Source organism: Myotis brandtii, unplaced genomic scaffold (genome assembly GCF_000412655.1).
Source record: "Myotis brandtii unplaced genomic scaffold, ASM41265v1 scaffold312, whole genome shotgun sequence".
NCBI lineage: Eukaryota > Metazoa > Chordata > Mammalia > Chiroptera > Vespertilionidae > Myotis > Myotis brandtii.
In genome coordinates this window covers 996,760-1,023,263 of record NW_005361955.1, presented here as the reverse complement: position 1 = coordinate 1,023,263, position 26,504 = coordinate 996,760, and the positions used below count along the sequence as shown (strand labels likewise).

At 37.7% G+C, this 26,504-nt stretch overlaps 1 protein-coding gene across 1 annotated transcript in view; it reads right to left on the bottom strand.

Annotated features, from left to right (window-relative positions):
* Window positions 1-26,504, bottom strand: part of ATP1B3 (ATPase, Na+/K+ transporting, beta 3 polypeptide) — a 55,598-nt gene that overhangs the window by 12,860 nt on the left and 16,234 nt on the right. The window contains 2 exon segments of the mRNA XM_014542705.1: window positions 1,073-1,180; window positions 6,245-6,373. Coding sequence (XP_014398191.1) covers window positions 1,073-1,180; window positions 6,245-6,373 — 237 coding nt within the window.

Below are 26,504 nucleotides of genomic sequence, written 5' to 3'. Positions count from 1 at the left end.
GAGAGAAACATCGATCAGCTGCCTCCTGCACACCTCCTACTGGGGATGTGCCCGCAACCCAGGTACATGCCTGTGACCGGAATCAAACCTGGGACCTTTCAGTCCGCAGGCCAACGCTCTATCCACTGAGCCAAACCGGTTTTGGCAATAAAAACCTATCTTAAAAAAAGAAAAAGAAAATATTCTTCAGCAGCACCTGGTTGCTCAGGGGGACAGGCTCTAAGGAAGAGCTTCATCCAGGAATCTCATGGCTTCATCCATTTGCAATTTATGACCAATAGATCGAGAGAGGCAAGGGGTTTTAGAGTAATGGCAAGAGTAAAAAACCATGGAACTAAGCTTGATAAAAGGGAAATAGGGGGATTGGCTGGGATAAAAGGGCTTGAAAGTCCCAAATGAGGCAGAAGAATAGTGAGGGAAAGTTAAATAAGCAAACTAGAAGGACAGAGGTTGTAGTAGGAAAGCCTCACAGTGATTTTGGCAATGGAGTCCTATATGCTTAAGGAGTGCCTGTAAGTGTGCAGCCAAGGAAGAGATGAGGCAATCAAGAAACAAGAGGCCAGGGCATTTGATGATTATTCATGTGAATGTTAATACCATGAAATTAGGACAAGCAAACCGTAAGAAAAAAACTGGGCCAGGGCGGGAAAGATTTACAACTGGTTAACTCCAAAAAACTCAAAACTGATACATAGATTTATTTTCTTTCTTTCTTTTTTTTAATGATAAGCAACATTCCTAGTCCCCCACGCAAGCACAACATTGGATGCAAAAGATCCAAATAATTAGAGGCATTATTTTATATAAGATAGCTTTGCTCTACTACTCAAATACTTTCCATCTTAATGCAGATATAAATGTTATGTCTCAATGAACTTACTCACATACTTCTTATAGGATAAAAATAAATTAAAAGCAACCTCTTGTTTGGCTTAGACCCTTATGTCTTGCCATAAGTTAGAATATTAGAATATCGTGACTAATCATGAAATCTACTTACAAGTCCTTAGTTGACTGTTTGACAGACCAAAAAAAAGCAAAATAAACTCTAAGACTAAGAAAACACACTTACGCGTTAGAAACTTCTTAAGGTCTTCAATATACCCTTTATAGGACTCTGGTTCAGACACACTAAATGAATATTCCAACGCTGTCACTGGTTTTGGAAAAACCGTAAGTCCTATAAAGAGATAAAAGAGAAAGGAGTAAATTAACTGCAGTAAATTCCTTCTCTCTTTCCTCTTACCCCTAAAAGGACAGATCTCAGTAAAGTACATGGAAATTTGTGTTCACAGGTAGGTTGAAACTATCAAGAACCTCCCACTTCTGACTATGAAGGTCAACATCTGTAATGAAGAGAATTCCAAATCCTCAAAGTCACCTCAGACCAACTAGATACCTTCCTAAATCTGATTGGCTACAGTTAATTATAATTGCTCTGTTCCTTAAAAGATGCAAGTTTTACTTTGTACTTTCTATATTCATTTTTCTACCAAATGTTTTTAGGTTTTGCCCACTTGTTATTAATATATGGAGAAAATTTTTAGCAAATTAAATCTAAACACTTTTGTCATTCAAATTACAGCTGCATGGGAACATTCATAAAGAAAACTTACCTTATTCAGTAAAAGAGGCCTATACAATTTTAACTCTGGGGTTAAATATTCTTCCTTTAATAATAAACATTGCTCTCTATAAAATGTTGTTTCTCATACTGAACTCGGAGTAGAAACACCAACAATTTATCAGGAGTCCATCCATGTGTATAGAACATGTTGCATGAGTTTATTAACAGAAAATGTAAGCATATTTATCTGTAAGCAATATAATCAGGCTTCTAACTTTAAGCTTTCCTCATTTAAAAAGCATTATATCACAAGCCCTGTCCACTGTTTCTGTGCATCTAGTTAACACACCTTTCAAATGCCTCTAGAGCAGCCGTGGGCAAACTACGGCCCGCGGGCCGGATCCGGCCCGTTTGAAATGAATAAAACTAAAAAAAAAAAAAAAAGACCGTACCCTTTTATGTAATGATGTTTACTTTGAATTTATATTAGTTCACACAAACACTCCATCCATGCTTTTGTTCCGGCCCTCCGGTCCAGTTTAAGGGCCACAACCATTGTGGCCCTCGAGTCAAAAAGTTTGCCCACCCCAGCTCTAGAGCAATGGTTCTCAACCTTCTAGCCCTTTAAATACAGTTCCTCATGTTGTGACCCAACCATAAAATTATTTTCGTTGCTACTTCATAACTGTAATGTTGCTACTGTTATGAATCGTAATGTAAATATCTGATATGCAGGATGGTCTTAGGCGACCCCTGTGAAAGGGTCGTTCGACTGCCATAGGGGTCGCGACCCACAGGTTGAGAACCACTGCTCTAGAGGGTAACCATCCTCAAGAAAACAAATAATTTTGTTAAAAATTTTGTTAACTATCCTGTAATCCAAACCCAGGAGCCTTGCTTTCTCTCCCCTTGTAATCTTCCTTACATTCCCTCCTTAAACTGCAAACTATCATTCTGGGGAGCATCTGAGATCTTGCTTCCCAACAATCCCATCAGTTTGGGCTAAAATAAACTCCTACTAAAATTCTCTACAGGTTTGGATGTTTCTTAGGTCGACAGTAGAAATAAAACCTCTGACCATCCAATGTAGGAGAGGACAACCTGTGTATCTCAGATAGTTTGTTTTTCTTAAAACTATTTACCAAGTGTACTTAATGTATCATTACTATAAATAAATAAATATATATGCACGCGCATTCATATGTATGAGATATAGTATGTCTCAAAAATGAGACATACTATACTGTAAGTAAAACAGTAACAGTCAAGGCAGCTTGCATGTAACTATAAAAACACCTAACTTTTGCCCTGGCTGCTGTGGCTTAATGGTTAGAGCATCAGCCTGCAAACCGAAGGGTCTCAGGTTCAATTCCCAGTCAAGGGAAGGCATGTACCTGGGTTGCAGGTTTGTTCCCTGGCCCCCAGTTGGGGGAAGTTCTGGAGGCAAACAAGTGATGGGTCTCTCTCTCTCTAACCCCCTCCTTCCCTCTCTTCTACGCTCTCTGAAAATCAATGGCAAATATATCCTTGGGTGAAGATGAACAACAAAAAACCAAAAAAAAATTTAAAAACACCTAACTTTTAAAAAAAACCCCAAAATAAAACATGCAGATTTCTAAATTAATTTTAAAGTAAAACATGCAGATATCTATGCTATTTTAAAATTGCATTATTTTACATGACTAATTTCTAAGAGAATTTTAAAAAATAATTCAACTTACAAAAACTCTGTATGAACATCTAAAACTGAATTTCTGATACCAGCTACTTCTGAAATTGCCTAGCAATGCTCTCAGAGTCCTAGTTCCTGCAATTTAACAACCCATCTGAAATTCTTAAGTAAAGAATCCACAGCAGGAGAGTGCAGTACAGCTGTGTTTCTGACATAGTAAACTCCAAATAAAGATCTTAGTTTACCCCAAACCAAGAATAATAGAATGTGAGGTCTATAATAACTCTTCTCTCTTTCCAATATACACCACTGGGATATGAGTGTGTGTATGTCTATAAGGGTGTGGCTAGGCAGCACGTGGTAACAAACATGCACACCAATTTGAAACTAGCATTTTACTGGGTACAAACACATTGAAATGATGGTCATGGTTTAAAAAAAAAACAAAACACCACCACACAAGTTAGAAAATACAAGTAGAAGAAAAACAAAAATTGCCCATAATCCCTTTATGAAGAGAGAATCATGTTTAGCAAACTAACAGATATCCACCTAATATTATACATACATATGAATGTGCGTGCATATACATTTATTTATTTATAGTAATGATACATTAAGTACACTTGGTAAATAGTTTTAAGAAACTCAGTTTAAAACTGTGTACTTAAACTATATTAAACATATTTTACTGCTTATATTATTCATGCAATTATTAACAGAGTTTAATATTTCTGAAATAGATCAGATTGTATTCAATGGTAATTAACTTTAGCCAAAAAATAATAATTATTATCTTAGAATTAGTCTAGGTTGAAAGAAAACAGCTACAATGAGAAATGAGGGAAAATTTTAGCATGGAGCTCACTGATACTCAGTCAAGTAAACCGAAAGGGTTAAGAGTTATTTATGATGTTTTAACAAATACCAGCGGCAAACAAAGGAAAAGCCATTAGAATAAATTGAAGAGAACCAGAACTTGGCTGGAGATCCTGGCTAGAGATGCTGGCTAGGCTGCTGATCAACTGAACACTGTTCCTGTGTCATTCCTTCATCGCCGACTCTGTCCACACCTTGGGGAACCCCTGGACCTGCTGGGGCTGGACCCCAACAATAACCCAGATAAAATCGAACCAGGCTTTTTTTGGGGGGAGGGGCGGCGCTTGTTTAAGAAAGTGATAATGCCTCAGGTATTTGGGCTAATGGAAGAGGATATGATTGGAGTTGAATTTCTTGAATTTGAATCTTAATTCTGCTACTTACTATGTGTAGAATCATAGCAGGTGGTCAATAAATACTCATGAAGTAAAAAAAAAAAAAAAGAATAAATTGAAGAAAAAAATAGTTGGGGAAATTGGTTCAGTTTGGCTGCTGACATGGCTCAGAATCCATGCAGTGAGAGAAGATCTAGATCTGGGCTCCTGTCTTGGCACTACTAACATGCTAACTGGGTAATTCTTTGTTGTGGTGCGTGGTCCTGTGTATTGTAGAATGTTTATTTAGCAACATGCCTGGCACCACTCTGATGTGACAAACAAAAATGTCTCCATACATTGGCGAATGGCCCCTGGAGGGCAAATGCCTGCTGGAAGAGAACCATTGCTCCAGACAGAAACCTCCAGCCTGCCTGCCATCCAGATCCCACCCCTCCATTAGAATCTTCCATCTCTACTGTCTCCACAAGTTGTTCACATTTTAGGGAAGATACATTGGGATTCTGGCACATTAGTATTTTCTATAAAAATTGCCAGTACCTTGAAGACAAGGGCCATATCCAAGAAAGGCAGAGCCGGCATTCAAAGACTGTTTCAGCCCTAGCCAGGTAGCTCAGTTGGTTAGAGTGTTGTTCCGACACACCAAGGTTGCAGATTGGATCCCTGGTCATGGCACATACAAGGATCAACCAATGCCCTGCCCTGGCCAGTGTGGCTCAACTATCTGGGCAACATCCCTTGCACTAAAAGGTTGCTGGTTGCAATATCCCGGTCAGGGCACATGCCTAGGTTACAGACTAGATTGCTGGTGTGGGGTGTGCAGGAGGCAGCAGATCAATGTTTCTCTCTCTCCCTCTCCCTTCTTCTCTCTCCAAGAATCAATTTTAAAATTTAAAAAAAAAAAAAGAAAAAAGATGCCCAGTGTGAGCGTTGACCCATGAACCAGGACTGGGTCCGATTCCCAGTCAGGACATATGCCCAGGTTGGGGGCTTGATCCTAGTGTCAGGCAGGAAGGAGGCAGCCAATCAATTATTCTCTCATTATTAATGCTTCTATCTCTCTTTCTCCCTCTCCCCTCCTCTCTGAAATCAATAAAATTTATATTTTTAAAAAGGATCAACCAATGAATGCATAAATAAGAGGAACAACAAATCATTCTTTCTCCCTCGCTTCTAAAATCAATCAATAAAAAATAAAAAAAAGGAAGAAAAAGAGGGTTTAAAAATAACCAAAAAAACAGGAAGACAACATGATTTAAACAATGTTTCAGTTAAGATTTTTTCTGTATTAAAGTATCCTGGAGTTTTCCCCCTCTTAAGATTATTAATAAAGTAGAATCATTTTGTTCTCCATTGATGTATCATTATTTAATATTTACCACTTCCATACTAAGCAATTAAAACCACGAAGCATGTATTTTATAAGACCAAGGCTCTGACTTGAGTTAGAGCCAAAATATTTACTTTATAAGTAAATTAACTCAGGACGAAGTGGAACTGCCACACATATTCATAAAGGCCATTCATACCTATAATTACATCAGTCAAGTTTGTCTTCAATATAATTCTCAATATTTATTTCTGCTTACTTCTGGCAAAGGATGCAAAATTTATCAGCCCAGGTCTTTCTATCAGTATGTAAATATTAAAGGTCTTTGTATCCGTATGTAAATATTATACAACAAACAAAAATCAAACGTTCTCATTACCTAAGGCCAAGGTTAAACTATCTTATCTGCTATGTAAAACATTTGATAGAGATAAAAGCCACAACAAGTGCAAGTTCATTACCTGGACTAGAAATCTGGTCTCGATATTTTGGAACTTCATCATTCAGAGTCTGAAGCATAACCCACATTGTGAATGTGAAGAGTGCAGCCAGGAACCCATAAAAGACTAGGTAGAAGAGCAAGATCAAACCTGTAAAAGAAAATAAAACTTATGAAATTTTGGAGATAGACACATAATTGTGTGCGCATGTGTCCAGACTAAAAAAACCAAGCCAACCACGGCAAAGTCAGGATTCCAAGCTTGCCATGCACACAGCCAAAATGTCTCCATATTCAGAATATGAATTTGCCCAAGCAAGGAGTATTTCAGCAGGTAGCAGCCACCCATCCTGTGACCCCCTCCTCTCCGCTAATACATCCAAGTAGAAGTAGCTTCTACAGAGCATTCTCTAGTTCAAGGTCAGAGCTTTAAATTCCAGCACAAAGGGGAATGTTTCCCAAATTGGAACTCGATGCCCTCCAGAACGATAAAAGATGATTTTAGGTGGGACAAACCCAATCTGTACATGTTCCTTTAAGTGGCAAACAGAAAAGAATTAGTACATCAACCCATATTTCACACAATAATTATTTGCATAAATTTAAGTGTTGAAAAGTGATTTAAAAGAATAGCCAGGAAATGTGTAGGAAGGCAAATCATGAAGATGGTATCTCAATGAATGAAGTTTAGGAAACACTGGTTGAATGGAAGGCTCATGCAAAACTGAAGAGGACAAGGCCAGAAACAAGCACCCCAACCAATGGGACGTCGCTACTCTACTGCTGAGCACAAAGCAAGAGATAGCAGATGCAAGGCTCCACATCAAGAGCTTAATCTTTTTTCCTTCACAATCTGAAAACACTATGATAGATCTATCCTAAACCAGTGATTTGTTTTGAGAACATCTAAAAATAATTACTTCTCTCAAATGTCTATATTTGAAGTTCTAACATCAGATGTGGTCACCATCAGAATTACATATTATAATATTAAAGTCACACATTTATAAACATTTAAAAATTGATCAAAGAATATTGAACAAAGCCTCAGGTATAGCAATAGTGAAGAACACTTAATTCCTCACAGTTGATTAACATCAGCTTTATTTCCCACTCTTAATAACCTACTTTTTTGTTTTCTCACTCTATTCTAGCAGAGGGGCTAGAGCAGGGGTTCCTAACCTGGAATCTATGGACTTCCTCACCCTCACTCTCCAGCAAGGATTAACTTCAGTGCTTCTGAAGTCTTCTGTAATTTATTTCTAAATACACCCACCCACACACACACCCCCTCCTCCCAGCAGCTCTAAACATTCTTCTGATTCTCAAAAGACTCCATGACCTCAAAGCAGACTGTGGCAAAAGCTAGGTAACTTATTTCTGCAGGTCAGGAAACTGTCTCCCTTTCCCTTCCTTTTCAAGTAATGGGGAAATAGTTAACATACTGGCATTTTAATTTAGATTAGCATTCCCCCATCCCACCCTGCCCCAATTACCAGGAGGCCAAAATAGGGAGCGAGAGGACAGAAGGAAGAAAGGAGAAGAGCATGTCACCTTCAGACACCATCACTTCCCTATCACATGCAGCGATCCTGTTGTAGAGAAAAAAAAAAGGGAAGACCAATCTCAATGAAGTGATCAGCAAAGTATAGAAGGAAAAGAAACACATGCAAAGCCCAAAGGCTAGTTTAAGAATAGAGGAGAGAAATGAGTCTTTCAGATCTAGATGTTTGTTGGAGCTACCGATAAAATCCTCCACATTGCAGTCCAGAGTGGACAAATGCATAAATTTAACACGTGTGGGCTGTGCTTCAATAAAATCTCATACAAAAACAGATTGAGGATATAGTAGTTTGTCAACTAATGCAGCGGATATTTAAACTGGAAAAGTTCCAAACAAAAGTGCTGAGTATAATTATTTAGCACCGTTTTTAAGTCATCTCAAATATTTTTTTATCGTACCATTTTCAAAACTTGATTTTAAACTTCCAGGAAAAATACTGTAAATAAAATTTATAAACATGGTTTTGAGAACATCTAAAAATAATTATTTAGATGTTCACAAATAAACAGACAACAGACATTGGTAAACAAATAAACAGACAACAGACATTGGTAAGGTGTATCCAAATATGGTTTCTAAAGAACCATAACACAATGAAAAATGTGTCCAAACTTCCTATAAAGAGTTAGGTTCATAACACAGATACACAAATTAATAGCCATGTCCCAAGTCTGATACCATATACTTGTGCATTAAGTTAACTTTGAATGCAGGGAGTGTACAAACAAGTAAATGAGTCGTTTCCAGCACTGAAGCAAGTGTTCCTACTAGATTAAAAAAAAAAAATCCTTTTGCCAAGAGACCCAAATTTAACATTTAAAAAGTAAAACTAATCTCACTTATAAATCTCATACATGAAAGGGCAGCAACACTTCACCTCCTCTCCCCTACCAAGAAAAACAGAAAATAAAAACAGAAGTTGTAAATTGCCACTCTTATAGGGGTAAACGTGTAGTTAGATACTCAGATGCAGTTTCCTGATGGGCTTAACACAGTGATGGCGACCAAGCTGGGAGTGTCCTAGGTGAATAATGGGCAGACTCTTGGTGGGCCCCTAGGGGAGGTTGCTGCCCAGAGGGACCAGTACCTTGTTATTGGAGGGAGCCCTGACCTCCAGGGAGAGAAGAGGGAGCAGGAGATTTGAGTTCAATGATGAGGCCAGTGATTTAGTCATACCTACCTAGTGAAACCCCAATAACAACTCTGGACTGAAGCTTAGTGGAGCTTCCAGGTTGGGGAACACATAATGAGGGGTGGGGGGAATAAGGGGGCTTGAAGGCTTCATCAAGAAAGGCCTGTATGTACATAGGCATACTTCCTAGTGAGATGTTGTGATCTGACTCTCTGCTCCTGCAACTTCCTAGTTACCCGAGAGTGCCTAGCCCTAGACACCAGAAAGACGGTGCCTCCCCGCAGAGAATTCTGATAACTAGAAACTATTTCCCCTTGGTAAGTAAATTAGTATTCTGTTTACAGTTTTAAAATTTAGAGCAGGGGCCAATATAACTTTAAAAAAATAATAATTACATGGACGAGTACAAGTTTAAAATCCTTTTCATGTTTAATTTTTAAAAATAACTTTTTGTTGAGGTATAATTCACATTCTATTCACCTATGAGTGGAATTGCTAAGTAACTATTAGCCTTTTGAGTAAGCGCCAGACTGTTTTTCAAAGCAGCTGAACCATTTTACATTCCCACCAGCAGGGTTCCAATTTCTCCATAACCTCACCAACACTTCATACTGTCTGTTTATACAGCTATCCTAATGGGTGTGATCTGCATTTCTCCAATAGCAGGTGATATTGAGTATCTTTTCATGATCTTATTGGCTATTTCTATCTTCTCTGAATAATTGTCTATTCAGATCTCTGGCCCATTTTTAATTTGGGTTGTTTGCTTACTTGAGTTCTAAGATTTCTTTACATATTATAGATACACGCCTCTTATCAGATATAGGATGTACAATTATTTTCTCCCTTTCTGTGGGTTGTCTTTTCACTTTCATGACAATGTCCTTTAAAGTCCAATTTATCCACTTCTTTGGTTGCTTGTGCTTTTGGTGTCACATCAAAGACACCATTGCCTAATTCAAAGTCACGAAGACTTGCACCTATGTTTTCTTAAAATTAATGAGCATGGCCCTAGCCGGTTTGGCTTAGTGGATAGAGAGCGTCGGCCTGTGGACTAAAGGGTCCCTGGTTCAATTCCAGTCAACAGCACATGCTTGGGTTGTGGGCTAGATCCCCAGTAGGGGCGTGCAGAAGGCAGCCCATCAATGATTCTCTCTCATCATTGATGTTTCTATCTCTCCTCCCTTCCTCTCTGAAATCAATAAAAATATAAACACACACACACACACAACCCAGAAAAACTAATGAACATGTATTATTTTAATAATATATACACACAGATGCACTCAAATTTTATATATTTACTAAAATAAAATGATGGTAGCATAAAAAGATTAAACAAGATTAAATAACCTGCCCAAGAGTAACCTACCAGTAAGAGAAACACCCAGACCACTGGCCCTCTATGTGGTATCTTACTTGGCCTGTTCTCCCTAGAATCCTCAGGTTGTTACTTTTTTGTAATAAAAACTCCTATTCTCTGAAAAATATACCATTCAAGCAATCTGTGTTACTCAAGGTGATAGAGATTTGCATAGAATAAAATTGTTCCTTCCCTTCAAGAGTTCAGCTATCATATTGTGAAAGACATGTAAACCAAGAATTACAGATATCAAGTGTTAGGGGGTAAAAAAACCTCAGAAAGAATTAACTGTCTGTAGTAGGAAGAGGAAGGAAAGGGAGTTCATCAGGAAAGGCCTCCCAGGAATAAGTGCGTTGGCTCACCAAAGATGGAGAACAGGAGCTGTACACCTAATACAAAATAATATTGAATGTAAACTGTAATTTTAATTAAATTCAATAAAAAATAAATGGAAAGCAATTATATGATTAAAAAATAAAGAAGAACAGAGGAAGCTCTGTATCAAAAGCTACATGACCAGATGACTCCACAGCAGGAGCAGCCAGGTGAGTAAACTGTGCTCCTTCCTCCAAACATACATGCTCTCTGGTGTCAAGCAACTAGGAATAATAGCAGCAACATCTACTCTGAAGTGGGAGCAGGGAACAAAGGTCTTGGGCTTAAGAAGTGAGCAATGTCCTAGATCAAGCATGTCAAACTCGCGGCCCACAATGAATATTTTTGCGGCCCAGCCAATATAATGGCATGTAATAAACGTTTTAATAAAAATTTCATAACTTCATTTTTACAATATCCTGTTATACATAATTATTAATAACCAACTAAAACGTTCACTAATGACTGATTACTATAACCGTGTTGCATTCATTTCCCTTATGCGCCTTACACGCAGGTGCACCATTTCTCTCCACTAATACTAGCAGCGAATATTTTAGCAGCCAATTGCCACATCATTAGTCTTGTACTGACTTGTTTTGTGTGCACAACAGGAAATATTTCACTTTCAGAGTACAAGAAAAATAGGTTTATTTGCGTTACAGTTATTAATTTGTGCAGTTATTCAGTGTCTGGTAAGTTAATGTTCAAGAAAAAATATTAATTTTTTAAACATATTTTTATTGATTTCAGAGAGGAAGGGAGAGGGAGAGAGAGACAGAAACATCCATGATGAGAGAGAATCACTGGTTGGCTGCCTCCTGAATGCCCCACACTGGGGATTGAGCCCGCAACCCGGGCATGTGCCCTTGGCTGGAATTGAACCTGGGGCCCTTCAGTCAGTAGGCTGACACTCTGTATCCACTGAGCCAAACAGGCTAGGGCAAGAAAAAAATATTAATTTTTATTAAAATGTTCTATTATGTTAACAATTATTCATTTATTTCAGCCCTTTGTATTCAGCATGTCTCTATCGAAATAAACCTACGTTTCTATAAAAAGTGAAGCGTTTGCTTTTTTGTGGCCCACATAAACTTAAACCTTATTTGGCCCGTGTTAGTCTTTGAGTTTGACATGCTTGTCCTAGATGGATTGGTAAAACACCTAGGAGGACCACAGAACCAATAATTACAAAATATGTGAGGAAAAAACTAATCCAGTGAAGTATCAAATTCAACAAGGAAAGTAACTAACACCTGAAAAAACTGGGTCATAACAGCAAATACAGCAGGGAGAGAAGTGTAAATAAAATTAAAATATAAACTAGAAGGTGAAAGAATGGTATTTTAAAAATTAGTTTTCATATTTTGATTAAAATAAAAAACTTAGATAAGCTGAGGAGCAAGTGAAAACTACCCTGAGCTACCACTGCATGTTCACCAGATGCTGGGAATTTTAAAGACTGTTTGTACCAAGTGATGGCCCAGGCTTGGACAACTGAAATTCTCATACACTCCTGGTGGGAATGTACCAAAACAAAACACAACACAAAGCTATTTTATAAAACACTCTTGACAATTTTTCTAAAAGTGGGCAAACCATACCTATGATAAAATTCAGCCAATATATTCCTAGATGTTTGACCAAGAAAAATGAAAGCACATGTTCAGTATATACTCACAGATGCTTTATTTGTAATCACCAAAACCTGCCAACAATGCAAATGCACACACCAACAGATTAATAAATTCTTCCTTATCCATATAATGGAATACTATTCATAAACTACTTCTCAAAATTATGCTGAATGAAAGAAGTCAGTCCACTCTCCCCAGAGTACACACACAATACATGATTCCATGCATTTAAAATTGGAGAAAGCACAAACCAGTGTCAAAAAGCAGATCTATTTTTACCTGGAGACCGGGGGAGACACAAAGGGGCCAGAGGAAATCTGGGGGATATGAATACGTTAATTATCTTGATTAGAGTGAGTTTCATGAGCACAGTGTATGTATGTGCTTATATGTGACTATATAACAAAACTCAAGTTGTACACTTTAAAGACCATATATCAATTATATGGAATAAATTTATTTTAGCTATGGGAAAAAACAAAAACTTGGAAGAGTTAATCTAGAGCAGTGGTTCTCAACCTCCTGGCCCTTTAAATACAGTTCCTCATGTTGTGACCCAACCATAAAATTATTTTCGTTGCTACTTCATAACTGTAATGTTGCTACTGTTATGAATCGTAATGTAAATATCTGATATGCAGGATGGTCTTAGGCGACCCCTGTGAAAGGGTCATTCGACCGTCAAAGGGGTCACGACCCACAGGTTGAGAACCACTGATCTAGAGAATTGACCAAAGAAAAAAATCAGTGAGCTGAAGGATCAAGCCAAGTTATTCTACAACACTGGACAAAACAGCAGAGGGGGAATGTATGTATGGAAATTGAGATGTGGGAGCCAGAACCAGAATATCAACAAATCTAATAGGAATTCCACCAGAAAAGAGGAGGGGGAAGAATGCTCAAAGAAATAACAAATTCTGTATCTAGATTGGCAAAGATTAAAAAATACTAGAAAACATTCTGTATCTAGACACAAACAGGTGATATTTCAGGACACCAAAAATAAAGACAAAAATTCTTAAAGCTTCTAAAAAGATATAAAATAGCCCTGGCTGGCTTGGCTCAGTGGATAGAGTGTTGGCCTGCGGATTGAAAGGTCCCAGGTTCGATTCCGGCCAGGGGCACATGCCTGGGTTGCGGGCTTGATCCCCAGTGGGGGGCTTGCAGGAGGCAGCCAGTCGATGATTCTCTCTCATCATTGATGTTTCTATCTCTCTCCTTCTCCCTTTCTCTATGAGATCAATAAATAAATATATATATTTTTAAAGATATAAAACAGGTTACCTAAGGCAGAGAAATATAACAGATATCAGATCTCACAAAGTAAAAATGAAACAATATGTTCCAAACTGAGGAAAAACGATTGTGAACTAAAATATCAATCTACCAAAAAAACAAAAGAACATTTCTAGACATACAAGGACTCAGAATTACCACCCTCAAATCCTACATGAAAGAATCCTATATATTAAAGAACTAATATGCTAATTAGGCCGGGAGGTGGAACAACCTTCTGTAACCACCAGTGGGCAGGGGGCGGGGCTGTGAGGCAGGCAGGGCTGTGAGGTCCTACTCTTTGATGAATTTTGTATATCAGGCCTCAAGTTGGCCATATAATACAAAAAACCCTAAGTGGAAAACAGTACCTCAAAATGATACCACTTGCTTAAATTTAAAACACTCCGAGTTACGGAATTCTATAAATGTATGTATAAACAGTGGTTTTTAATGGATCATGAATGTACAAAGTAAATTCATAGTGATTACCTTCTGAATAAGGGAGGGATTGGAATTTCTTTCCTAACCAGGTCTAAGGAATAATTTACATACAATAACTTTCATTGATTTCAACTGCACAACTCTAGTGAATGTTGACTGTTGTATAACCTGTGAAACCACCACTAAATGAAAAATGCAGAACACTTCCATCACCTCCAAAAGATTCTGTGTTCTCCTTGGCAATCCCTATACCCCTGAGTCAGTCAATGATTTCTCTGTCACTACATTAGTTTGGATTTTACATCAAGTTAAAAATTTAAATTTGTTTAAATTTAAAAACAAACTAAATTCCCCAAATAGTATAATAGCAATAATTTAGTAGTCAAATAATAAAAACATTCTCAAAGTGGGTTTAAAAGATTCCAGTAAATGCTATTTATAGAAAATCTAAAATTAAAACATAATGGTTGAAAATAAAATGGCTCAAAAACAAATGAAGATGTGGTATTTTTACTGTAAGCAAACTAGAATTTAAGTAAAAAAGCATTAGTAAGGCAAAGATATTTTGTATCAATAAAATGTAAATAAAAATCAAGACAGCATAATAGCCATGAACCTTCATGATGCTAAGTGCTTAAAATATATAAAAAAGAATTACAAAATTCAACACTATCACAAGTAGAGATTTTAACATACCTTTTTAAAAAAATCCTCACCTGAAAATGAATATATATGAATGAATACACACACACACACACACACACACACTCCCCCCAGAAGATGTATTTTCCCACTAATTTTTAGGGGGGGGGGGTGAGAAGAGAGGGAAAGAAAGAGAAAAATGGGTGTGAAAGAGACACATTGACTGGTGAGCTGCCCCCACCGCAACAGACCAGGGCTGGGGATTCTGGAGATTGAACCTTCAACCTAGGTCCTGGGCCAATGCTCTGGCCACAACAGCCCTAGGGCTTAACATATCTCTTGCAGATATTCACGAAGGGAGCAAACAATACCAAAAGGCCAATATTTTTTAAACACAACTAACAGTGTTCTAATATATGTAGAACATGATATCGATCAGAAAATTTATCAAAAACATTGTTTCAAATTGATCATAAATTACAAAAAATGAAAACAAAAATAAAAAACTAAAGACACATTCTCTAAATTCAAAGTAAATATAATTAAAAAAAAATTTTTTTAAAAATAAACTTCTAGCCGAAACCGGTTTGGCTCAGTGGATAGAGCGTCGGCCTGCGGACTGAAAGGTCCCAGGTTCGATTCCGGTCAAGGGCATGTACCTGGGTTTCGGGCACATTCCCAGTGGGAGATATGCAGGAGGCAGCTGGTCGATGTTTCTCTCTCATCGATGGTTCTGACTCTCTATCTCTCTCCCTTCCTCTCTGTAAAAAAATCAATAAAATATATTAAAAATAAATAAATAAATAAACTTCTAAATAATCCTTGGATTAAAAAGAACAAAACCTGAAATACTAAAAATTCAAAACAATAATATAGTCAGAGCAGAACGAAAAGGAAAATCCATACTCTTACAGGCACTCATCAAAAAACAAGTAAGACTAATATAAAAGCCAGGATTTTAATTCAAGACTAAAATAAATTCAAGGAAAGTGAGAAATTTAAGATAAAAGCACCATTTAATACAAACAAATGCAAAAAAAAAATCAATTTTCAAAAAAATAGACTCTTTTCTACACATAAACTATCCTTCCTGTATGTTTCATAAGTTACTTAAGTGGTTTTTAAAATATATATTTTTTTATTGATTTCAGAGAGGAAGGAAGAGGGGGAGAGAGGAAGAAACATTAATCGAGTGCCTCCTGCATTCGCCTCACTGGAGAACAAACCTGCAACATGGGCATGGCCTCCTGGTTCACAGGCTGACGCTCAACCACTGAGCCACCTCGGCGGGGCACCTAGTTAGTTAGCATTATGCAAACACCAAAAGTGGACAGCACTCACACAAACCACACATTTATTCCAAACACTTACATAGAGCAATTAACGACACAGGACTGGAGATACAGATCAATAAAATATAATATCCAAGAAGGAATTTATGTAAAATGAATATTTGCATGTAACAAAGCTGGCATATCATTATCAGTGAGTTAATATTTTGGAGTAAGTGATTAGGAAAAGCCTATAAAAAATTGTTAAAATTTGTGATGTTTATTTAAAACAAGGAGAATTTTAAAAATAAACAAAGAGACAAAATAGAGCAAAAAGATGAGTGAGCGACTGAAAAGAAATGGAAACTGAGTAAACATAAAAATATGCTTAGTTGCATTTTTAGAGAAATTGGAAATTAAATGAACCAGATACATACCAGCATCCCATAAAACTGGCAAAATTTTTAAAGAGTGATAATGTCCAAAGCTCAGAAAGTTGAAGGGAAACAGGTTTTTTATCTGCTGCTTGTGGGAGTATAAACTGGTACACTTTTTTAGAGAACATATATAAATACATTGAAAAAGGACTGGTAGGAAAATTGATAAACAATCATCTTCAGAAGAGTCCACGATTGGGGGAAGGCAATCAAGAGAAATCAAATGTATTCATGTTTTCCTTTTTCTCCAAGACTCAGTTAGGAATATTTACAAATATTCAGAAGAGTTGAACAAAATTTAAAGACCCATTAAACCCACCTAGATTCTCCAGTTTAACACTCTTATTATACATATTCACCATTTATCTAATTTTTTTATGCATTTTAAGTTGCAGATGTCAGTAGACTTCACCCCTAAACACTTTAGCACGCATATTAACTAAAATTGAGAGAGAAAAATTACATTAGTGAAATATACAATTCTCTAATGTACCAATAGGTGGCTTCTGACAAATGCATTCACTTATGGTTCAACCCCCTCCCAGTCAATCCCCGTGCCTTAAAGGCAAACACCAATTTGGGCTTTTTTTTCCATCATAGGTGTTGCTTATTTTAGAATTTCACAAGTGAAATCATATAGTATGTATTCTCTTTGGTAAAGCTTTTTTAAACTAAGTCGTCCAGGTTTTGTGCTATCTGTAGTTAGGTCCTTTTTACTGTTGAGTAGTATTCTATTGTGCGGACATACCAGTTTGTTCATTCTGCTGATTCAGGACACCTGGGCTGTTTCCAGTTTGGAGCTACTATGAATATTCTTGTACAAGTATTTTAGTGGATATATGTTTTCATTTCTCTTGAGTAGAGTTGCTGGGTCATGGAGTAGAGGTATATTTACTTTTGTATGAAACTGCCAGACCTCTATCCAAAGTGGATACAGCAAGTATTATATTTTAGAAAGTATTACAGTTAATTAACAGTGGTTACCAAGGGTAGAAGCTGAGGATGACAACAGACTTACTGATTATCCACATCTGTACTGTAAAAATCCAAACAATGGCATTACTTTTGTTATATGAAAAGAACAAAGCCAAGAGTCCACATTCCACGTAAGACCAGTTCAGGCTTCTGAAGTCAGCCCAGACCACTCTTAAGTTCTAAAGCAGAGGTCAGGAAACCATGGCTGCTGCTTGATTTTGTAAATAAAATATTGAGAAACAGCTAGGCCTATTCGTTTATATATTGTCTGTGGCTACATTAAAGCTACAATAGCAGAGCTGAGCAGTTGCCACAGACACCATGTGGCTGGCAAAGCCTAAAATATTATGTGGTCCTTTAAAGAAAAAGTTTGTCATCTCTTGTTCTAAAGCATTTACATAAGTTCTGTTTTTCATTTCAAAGTGACATTTGAAACTGTCTCATGCAACTTTTCTCTTGTAGAGGAAGCTAAGACCCAAAGATTTTAAATGAGTTATCTAAGCTAAGATGGAGATGTGGAACTAACATTTAGGTCTATATTCTGAGTCCTAATCAAATCATCTTCTTAGTATTTTGTGTACTTCTAAGATTCATAAGTAAAAAAAATGTATTTATCCCAACAGGCTCACTTTTACTATGAAGCCCTATCTGGAAATTTCTAAAGGAATTAGAAGTTTAGTAGGACAGACTCATTGTGAGCTAAGGGGAATTATGCCTTCATGTACATGTATGTGTACAAATAAGACTTTCAGTGTGCACTATACCAATTGACCCACAATACTCCCAACTTTAGCCCAAGCAATAGGTGAATCACAAGCTGAAACTAATTAAATGACAATTTGTTCATTAAAAAAATAGTAAAGGGGAGCATTTGAAATTGTGCTCCTCAGCATATATCATCAGTTTGGCCCAAATAAATGCATAAAAATTCTCTTAAAAAATAAAAATAAGGGTGTACTATGTGCTAATTATTGTAGGGATATAAAATTATATCATACTCTGTGAGAACAACCAGTTAGTAGGAGCAATCCTATCTAATAAATATGCTAATTAACCCTCATGCCATTGCAAAGATGGCGGCACCCACAGCCAATAAGGAAAGAATATGCTAATTGACCGCCACACCCTCAAAGATGGTGGTGCCCACAGCTGGAACTAACATTTAGGTCTATATTCTGAGTCCTAATCAAATCATCTTCTTAGTATTTTGTGTACTTCTAAGATTCATAAGTAAAAAAAATGTATTTATCCCAACAGGCTCACTTTTACTATGAAGCCCTATCTGGAAATTTCTAAAGGAATTAGAAGTTTAGTAGGACAGACTCATTGTGAGCTAAGGGGAATTATGCCTTCATGTACATGTATGTGTACAAATAAGACTTTCAGTGTGCACTATACCAATTGACCCACAATACTCCCAACTTTAGCCCAAGCAATAGGTGAATCACAAGCTGAAACTAATTAAATGACAATTTGTTCATTAAAAAAATAGTAAAGGGGAGCATTTGAAATTGTGCTCCTCAGCATATATCATCAGTTTGGCCCAAATAAATGCATAAAAATTCTCTTAAAAAATAAAAATAAGGGTGTACTATGTGCTAATTATTGTAGGGATATAAAATTATATCATACTCTGTGAGAACAACCAGTTAGTAGGAGCAATCCTATCTAATAAATATGCTAATTAACCCTCATGCCATTGCAAAGATGGCGGCACCCACAGCCAATAAGGAAAGAATATGCTAATTGACCGCCACACCCTCAAAGATGGTGGTGCCCACAGCCACAAGATGGCGGCGCCCAGTCCCCTCAGCCCCCCAGGGCAGGCCCGAGGTGCAGGTAAGCCTCGGATGGCAACTGCCCAGCCGCCCGAGGCTTGCACTGCTGGCAGTGGCAGCAGCAGAGGTGTGATGGGGGCGTCGCCTTCCCCTGATCGCAGGGTCGCCTCCCGCCTGAGGGCTCCCGGACTGTTAGAGGGGGCAGGCTGGGCTGAGGCGCCCCCCCTTCAGTGCATGAATTTTCATGCACTGGGCCTCTAGTATAAGTAAATAAATATAGATATAAGCAACTTTAACCCAGGATACAAATTTTTAGGTGCCATATGAGGTAAATGTGACATTATTTTCATCTGGGGATCATCAGAGACAGCTTAGGGCATGGCTGCCACTCAAGCTAGGTCTGAGTAGGGAAGAATTGGTGATGCAGAGAATGGCCTGGGAGAGGGAATGAGTAGGGTATTCCAGGCCAAGGGTCTTCATCTACACCCATTTGAGTAGAACATGTGGTGAATGGGAAATAAGGTGGGAAATGACAGGTTATAAGGTTGGAAATTGAGTTTTAAGACAGTTAGCCTGGGATGCCAGGCTGTCTGGAACTTATTTAAACCTTCTGAAAGCAGAAGGGATCCATAGTTTTGGGGTACAGGAAATAGCATGATCAAAGCTGCAGCCTTAGAAATAATCTGATAGCAGTGAAGTTACACTGGTTTAGGTCACAATGACTACAACTGATTCCTTTGATCTTTTGGGGATGCAAATGGGTTAAGAGCCAACCTTCCTAGAGTCAACAACACTATTACTTTTTAAAAAGCTGAAAAGGCATTTGTCTATGTTAACTTGGAACAACTTTTAAAAAGTTACAAAAGCTCTTTATCTGGTGCTTTAAGATTTTTAATCAGAGAATTTATAAGAAAAGGCACGACCAGATCTTGACAAAGGGGCAGACTTTGGTGGGAGTCTTAAAGGCTCAGAAATTTCTAACAGGTGGTTACTAATATGAAGCTAGAAAATGATCACTCAGGTTTATGGGATAAGCGCAAAGCGACTGGAATCTGAGAGATGTTAAACCAAGAAGTAAAATCTGTGAGTGATCTTTGGAGTTGTTTTATGAGATTGCAAGGAAAGACCAAGAAGAGAAAACAAGGCCAAATACAACACCTGGGAAATATATATTTAGGAAACAGAAGAAGAGCAAACAGGAAGGAATCAGGAAAGAAATGTGTAGAAAAGTATGGAGTTGGGTAAGGGTATATATACAAAGAGCCACATTTTATGTGCCAGTTGCTAGCCAAAGAAAAGTACCTTATGCTTTGGACACGGGTTGGTTACAAAGTCATACCTCACCATGGCACCAGCAAAATACTAAAATTTAGTAAGGGTCATAGATAAGCGCCAACTCCACAAATGACTCAGTAACAAGGTGACAGATACGTGGGAGGCTAAGTTAGAGAATTCTTTTCAGAAATATTAGTAACAGCTGAGTCTCTCCTGCAAGAGAGAAAACGATACTATTAATTACGCCCTCATTAAGTTTGAGAGCGAGTAAGCTTGAAAAAAAAAAAAAAAAAGACAGAAAGATAATAGCATCAACCTAAGAATCCCTAAAATACCAAAAGGAATAAAGCAGGAGCTGGGAGACCCAAATAATAACCCTGGTTCTGTTACTCTAATCAGATGCAGGACCCAGGTCACAAGCTCAGCTAAGTCCCCAACAAGAAAGTTAAGCGGAAGCTTCTTCAGAACACTGAGCTTCTATGAAAACCATCAGTGCTACAGCAAAAAAAAAAAAAAAAAGGAGGGGGGATGTGCAAACCTTGGGGGAAGTGTTATACTATGATACACCAACACCACCCAGGACATTAAAAACATGTTGCAGAAGACTAATTAACATGGGAACATTTCACAATAGTGTTCATTCATTCAATAGATTTTTATTACATTCCTAAATGCCAGGCAACAGGCTAGGTATTAGGGAATCAAGATGAGTAAGACATGAATAGCAGTTTATATATAGTCTAGTAAATGGGAAACAAGTCATAAATGCTATAATAGAAAGTGGTGGTATGGGAGCACTTGATCCAGTCTTAAGGCAAAGAGGGTTTCAAAATGTTTTCCAGAGATCAGGCTAGCTAAGCTGATACCTGAGTAGCCATACCAAGGTGAAGGAAAGAGGCTCAGGAGCTAGGAACCCACAGTTTCCCAGGAGAGAATTATGTGGAATGGTAGAGGACAGGAGAGGAATAAGCCAGAGAGATTATAAAGAGAGCCTCTGAAGACAACGGAGATTTACATGAAGAGGTGCTATGAAATGAAACATCCAACTAAAGATTTCTAACAGTTGGAAATCTTAATAGTGGTTATAATAATATAAAAAAGCATATGGACTAGAGATGCAAATTTGGGAGTCCTAACACAGAGATAATACATAAATTCCAGCAGAAATGTGGACAGTGCCCACAGAGGTGATAAAGAGGGCCAAGGATACCCCCAGCACATCAACCTCTAAAAAGGTGGCAGAGGAATAAAAACATTACCCTTAAACATTAAGTGATGGAACTAGGCATCTAACTGTTTATTTAAATTTTTTATGTATTATACGTTTAAAAATTTTAATTTACATGTAGGAAAAAAACTATTAAAATGTTAACAGTGACTATTTTAAGTGGTTAAAGACTACAGTTGATTTTATTTCAACACAATAAATGCATAATTAGAATATAATATAAATATAAATATATCTTTCAAAGTTAAATGGATTTTCCTTCCTCCTATTACACAATCAAGTAATAAATGACTGGTTCCTAGTCATTTATAATGATAAAGCAAGGACAAGATAGGAGGGTTTTTTAAGTTCTTTTATTATAGCTAACTTAATTCTAGAGATATAAATTTAAATTTCAACTGCAAAGAAATCAAATTATTTCAGGGGTTGGGAAATTGCTCTTTAATAACAGTAAAGCACATATCATAGTAATTGCAATTGTGTCTGGAACGCAACACATAAACTTACCCCTTCCCCCCCTAGCCACTACCGGTCCAGAAAGTACTGTCTCCTGCTGGGTTATGGCTTAGCATGCCTCTGCTGCTACCTCTGCCACACCCACCAATGACCTTCATTTATAGACTGCACACAGGGTAAGGCAAGTTCTATTACTTTCCCAATGGTGCACAGTTCTATAAAGTTTAATATGTCACACTCCACAGGACAAAGAACAATACCATACAAAACGATGTGATACCGGGAAAATAAACACACTCGCCTCTGGGGACCTCTATGGTCAGACACCCAAGGTGAGGTGGTGTCTGATATCCAAAGCAGAGCATTTACTGAGGCATGACCCATAATGGGAGCAGTTGACTGAGAAAATGCTACTTCATTGCTCTATAATCATGAAAGAGAAGGCACATGAGCAAACTATAGGTGTTAAATAGTTTGGGTCCAGAATCCTGATTCTGCTTGTACATCAGTAACTCAAGTTTTAACTTAATCCCATATAATAAAGAGCTAATATGCTAATTAGACCAAACAGCAGAATGACCATCTGAGCAACATTCCCGATGAAGCCGGGCTGGGAGAGCCAAGGCAACCAGGGCTGCGAGGGCTGAGCCCCTTGCACAAATTTTATACATTGGGCCTCTAGTAGTAATATAAAGCATCTATTAACAGATGATCTAAAGCTAATGAATTCCAAATAAGCCCACAAGCAGATGTCATTAGATGAGGTCATGTAATGTCATAGTTTTTCTAGCCTTGGAGAGCCTCTGAAGGCCCAAGGATTCTGTCACTAACTCAGTGAATTTTGACAAGTCAGATCTGTGGGTTCAATTTTCTAACCTATGAAATGCTGGTACAGGGCTAGGTTAGTGGTTTTCAAGCTTTTCTGACTCTGAGCCACAGTAAGAAACACATTTTACATTGGGGTATCTATATATACAAAATACAGAAAAGTTTCATTAAACAGCATCTTTCCATAGACTCAATTTATTAGGTAGAATAAACTTTGGTATTTTTACCATTCTATTTTATTATTTTTAAAAAATGCCAATTGCAACACATGGTCCATTACCTACAGTTTAAATAACACCGAGTGAGTTCTAGGCTCTCTTTCACTACTTTCATTCTAATTGTATTTAATGCACTTAGGCTTAATATTAGCAACATCAGCCACAAAGGGCTAAATTTTCTTTGTCCTGTTTTCATAAAATAAAAAGTAGCACCTAAACAAACAAAAAAAGGAAAATAAAAGTGGCATCTATTTATTCCTGATGTGCCCTTACTCTTCTGCCAAGAAACCAGCACTACGGCGTTCCCACCATGAAGGGCTGTTTTCTGACCATTGTGCGTTTTTCTGGGGGCGCCCACACCTTTGTACAAATGTGTAGATTACACTTTCCACGGCTTCTGCTTGTGAATAAAAGATGCATCGATTGTTAAAAAATAACAAAAACCCCAGCTCTAAGCATACTTTGATCACCCACAAAGTGTGCTTTAGGAGGCTGTTGTGAATATCAAATAAAGTGATTATAAGTATTTAAGCATTTTAAATTGCTGTAACCGCCCTAGCCAGTTTGGCTCAGTGGAGAGATCGTTGGCCTGCAGACTGAAAAGTCTAAGGTTTGATTCTGGTCAATGGCACATGCCTGGGTTGTGGTCTCAACCCCCAGTAGGGGGCGTGCAGGAGGCAGCCAATCAATGAGTCTCTTTCATTATTGATGTTTTTGATCTCTCCCTTCCTCTCTGAAATCAATAAAAATATATTTTAAAAATAAATAAATAAATTGCTGTAACCAAGTGTAAGATATTAGTCAGGTACTCAAGTGGTTATTCAAAATCCTTACATCTAACACTTAAATAAAGCTATGTGATATAACAACATGCAGTATTTTCACTGTATCTCAACTGTAAATGGCAAGCATGTGTGCTTTTAATATATATTTAATGAACTTAAGAGAGGAACCTCAGATTACAGGACAAATGCACTGAAGACTGCAATATAAAAAATAAAATCAGGAGCATCTTAAATGAATGTCTTTATAAAATCCCTGGGGGTAGAAAAGAGGCCTTTCTTTACACAACAGTAGACCCAACAACTTTACCAATATCAAAAAAAGATATTACCACCCCATCGCCAGTTACATTAAATTCAAAAGCAACTAGAAACAATTTTGCACAAATGAGTTTTTTTCTTAAATAGTTTAACATGTTTTCAAAATGCATAAGTTACATATATTATACTTGGCCTAGAAATTCTACCAATAGAAATATCTCAAGGATATAAGTTTGTTAACATGTACACACTAAGATAAAGGGAATAGGAGGAAGGACCAGTACATACACTAATGCACTAGTTTAAATTTTTAGAAAATCAGGAGTCACTTATTTTCCCCTGGGTATCTCCTACGCATACATGATGTATACATATTAATAAACCTGTTAAAAAATCACAATACATCTAACTATACCAGGGGTGGGGAATGCCTGGCCCAAGAGCCGTTTATAAGGCCCACGAAATCATTTGGTCTAGCCCTGCCAAGGCATTAGGGGTGAGTTAATTAAATGTTTGACCAAATATAGAAGGCTAGTTTTTAAGTTGATAACTTTGTATGGCCCTCAAATGTTGTTATAAATATCCAGATGGCCCTTGGCAGAAAAAAAGGTTCCCCACCCCTGAACTATACAATAGAACACTAGTTGGCTATTAAAAATGGTGATAAAGATCTTTATTAACATGGGAAGATGACCACAATATACTCAAAAGATTATAAAACACTGTATGGTGTTTTTTCGTTAAAAAAAAGTTACAAGCATTTCTCAACTCTGCCCAGTTACACACCTAAATACTAATAATGGGCATCTCTGGGGTGATGAGATCCGCTAGCTCACACAATGCCTTTCTGGAAATTAGAACAAGATACCTCCTTTCTCCAGGCAGACCCCACGCTCCAGGGTACACAGACAGCCTGGGGAGCTGAGTGTGGACTTCAGCCTCCACACACCACTCCCCTTGGAGGGAGGGAGGTCCTTAGATTGAGATAACTGGATAATATGGATAATTTTCATCTATTTATGCCACTCTGCACTGGCATACTATTACTACAATCAACAGAAATTTGCTGTTTGTTGACCAACATAATACTTTATTTTCAATTTTGAAAAAAGGTCATGCCCTCATCCTGTTAAAACTAATCCCAACTTGACTTGTACGGCCCTACCACTGCTCTTACAGAATGCCCTATCTTTTGATAATTTGTTCATGTTATCTATTTAAGTGCACATACAAATAACTCTCTACCCAGTATCATATAATACAAAGGTTAGATATTAGGAGGAGAAAAGTCATGCTAACACAAAGTGAAGATACTTATCACTGGAAATGGGAAGGCGATGAGGAAAGGAGGAAGTTCATCTACAAAAACTAATGCCTCTCGAAAATTCCTTCAGCAAAAGTTACTAGACTCTAGAAACAATAATTGTTCACTTCCCCACCCCCACTGAACTCTAGATGCAAGATATATTTCCTCATAACACTACTGGGTTCCCAAAAGACAGCCATTTAAATAAAAATTGTGAGCGATTACCATGCAGTTAGGCAAGGCATCTGTAAAATAATACAACCGCTGGACTGGGATTAAAGGAGAACTGGGTTCTTTTCCTGGCTCCGTGGAGTATGTAATTTTACTAGTACACAAAGCAAAATCACAACCTCTCCAGATCTCTTTTTTTTCCTTCTCTAACGTGGGGGTTGGGCTAAAAAAAAAACCTCCAAGGCCCCTCTCGGCTGGTGATAGGACCTAAGCCATCCTCCCATCCACTCCGCAGGCGCCGGATGGCTGTCAGCAGCAACAGTTTATTTTCTAAGCCCATGCCTAACTGACTCTCTCCATGCTTCTCTTAAAAATGGGCCCAAATAATTCTCAACTCTAGAAATTTAGTCTCACTCAGAAAAAAAAAATGTCAAGACCCACTTACAAAATATTTTTCAAAAGGCCCACAAAGAGTAAAATTCGTTTACTGGATTCATTTTTCGAAAAAAAAAGAGAGAGAGAGAGGAGGGGGGGGGGGGGAGAGAGAGAGAGAGAGAGACACCCTAGAGCAGCACGACCCTGGTGAATGATTTAAATATTTCTTTTAAAACAAAGAACTCCGGCATAGAAAAAGTGCTAACATAGACAACCATCACACGTTTCTAAGGCACAGAAAAACATTGTGCTGTTCAGAGAGGATTTACTTTCCCCCCCAAGAAACAGTTTTCCTAAGAAAAAACAAACCCAAAAACCCTGTAATTAAAAAGGAGTGAGTGTCTTCACGGCCCAAACTCAAGTGCATTTCCGGGGACGATGCACTTGTGCGATGAACTCACTCACCGCGGCGTCCGTGCAACCCACACG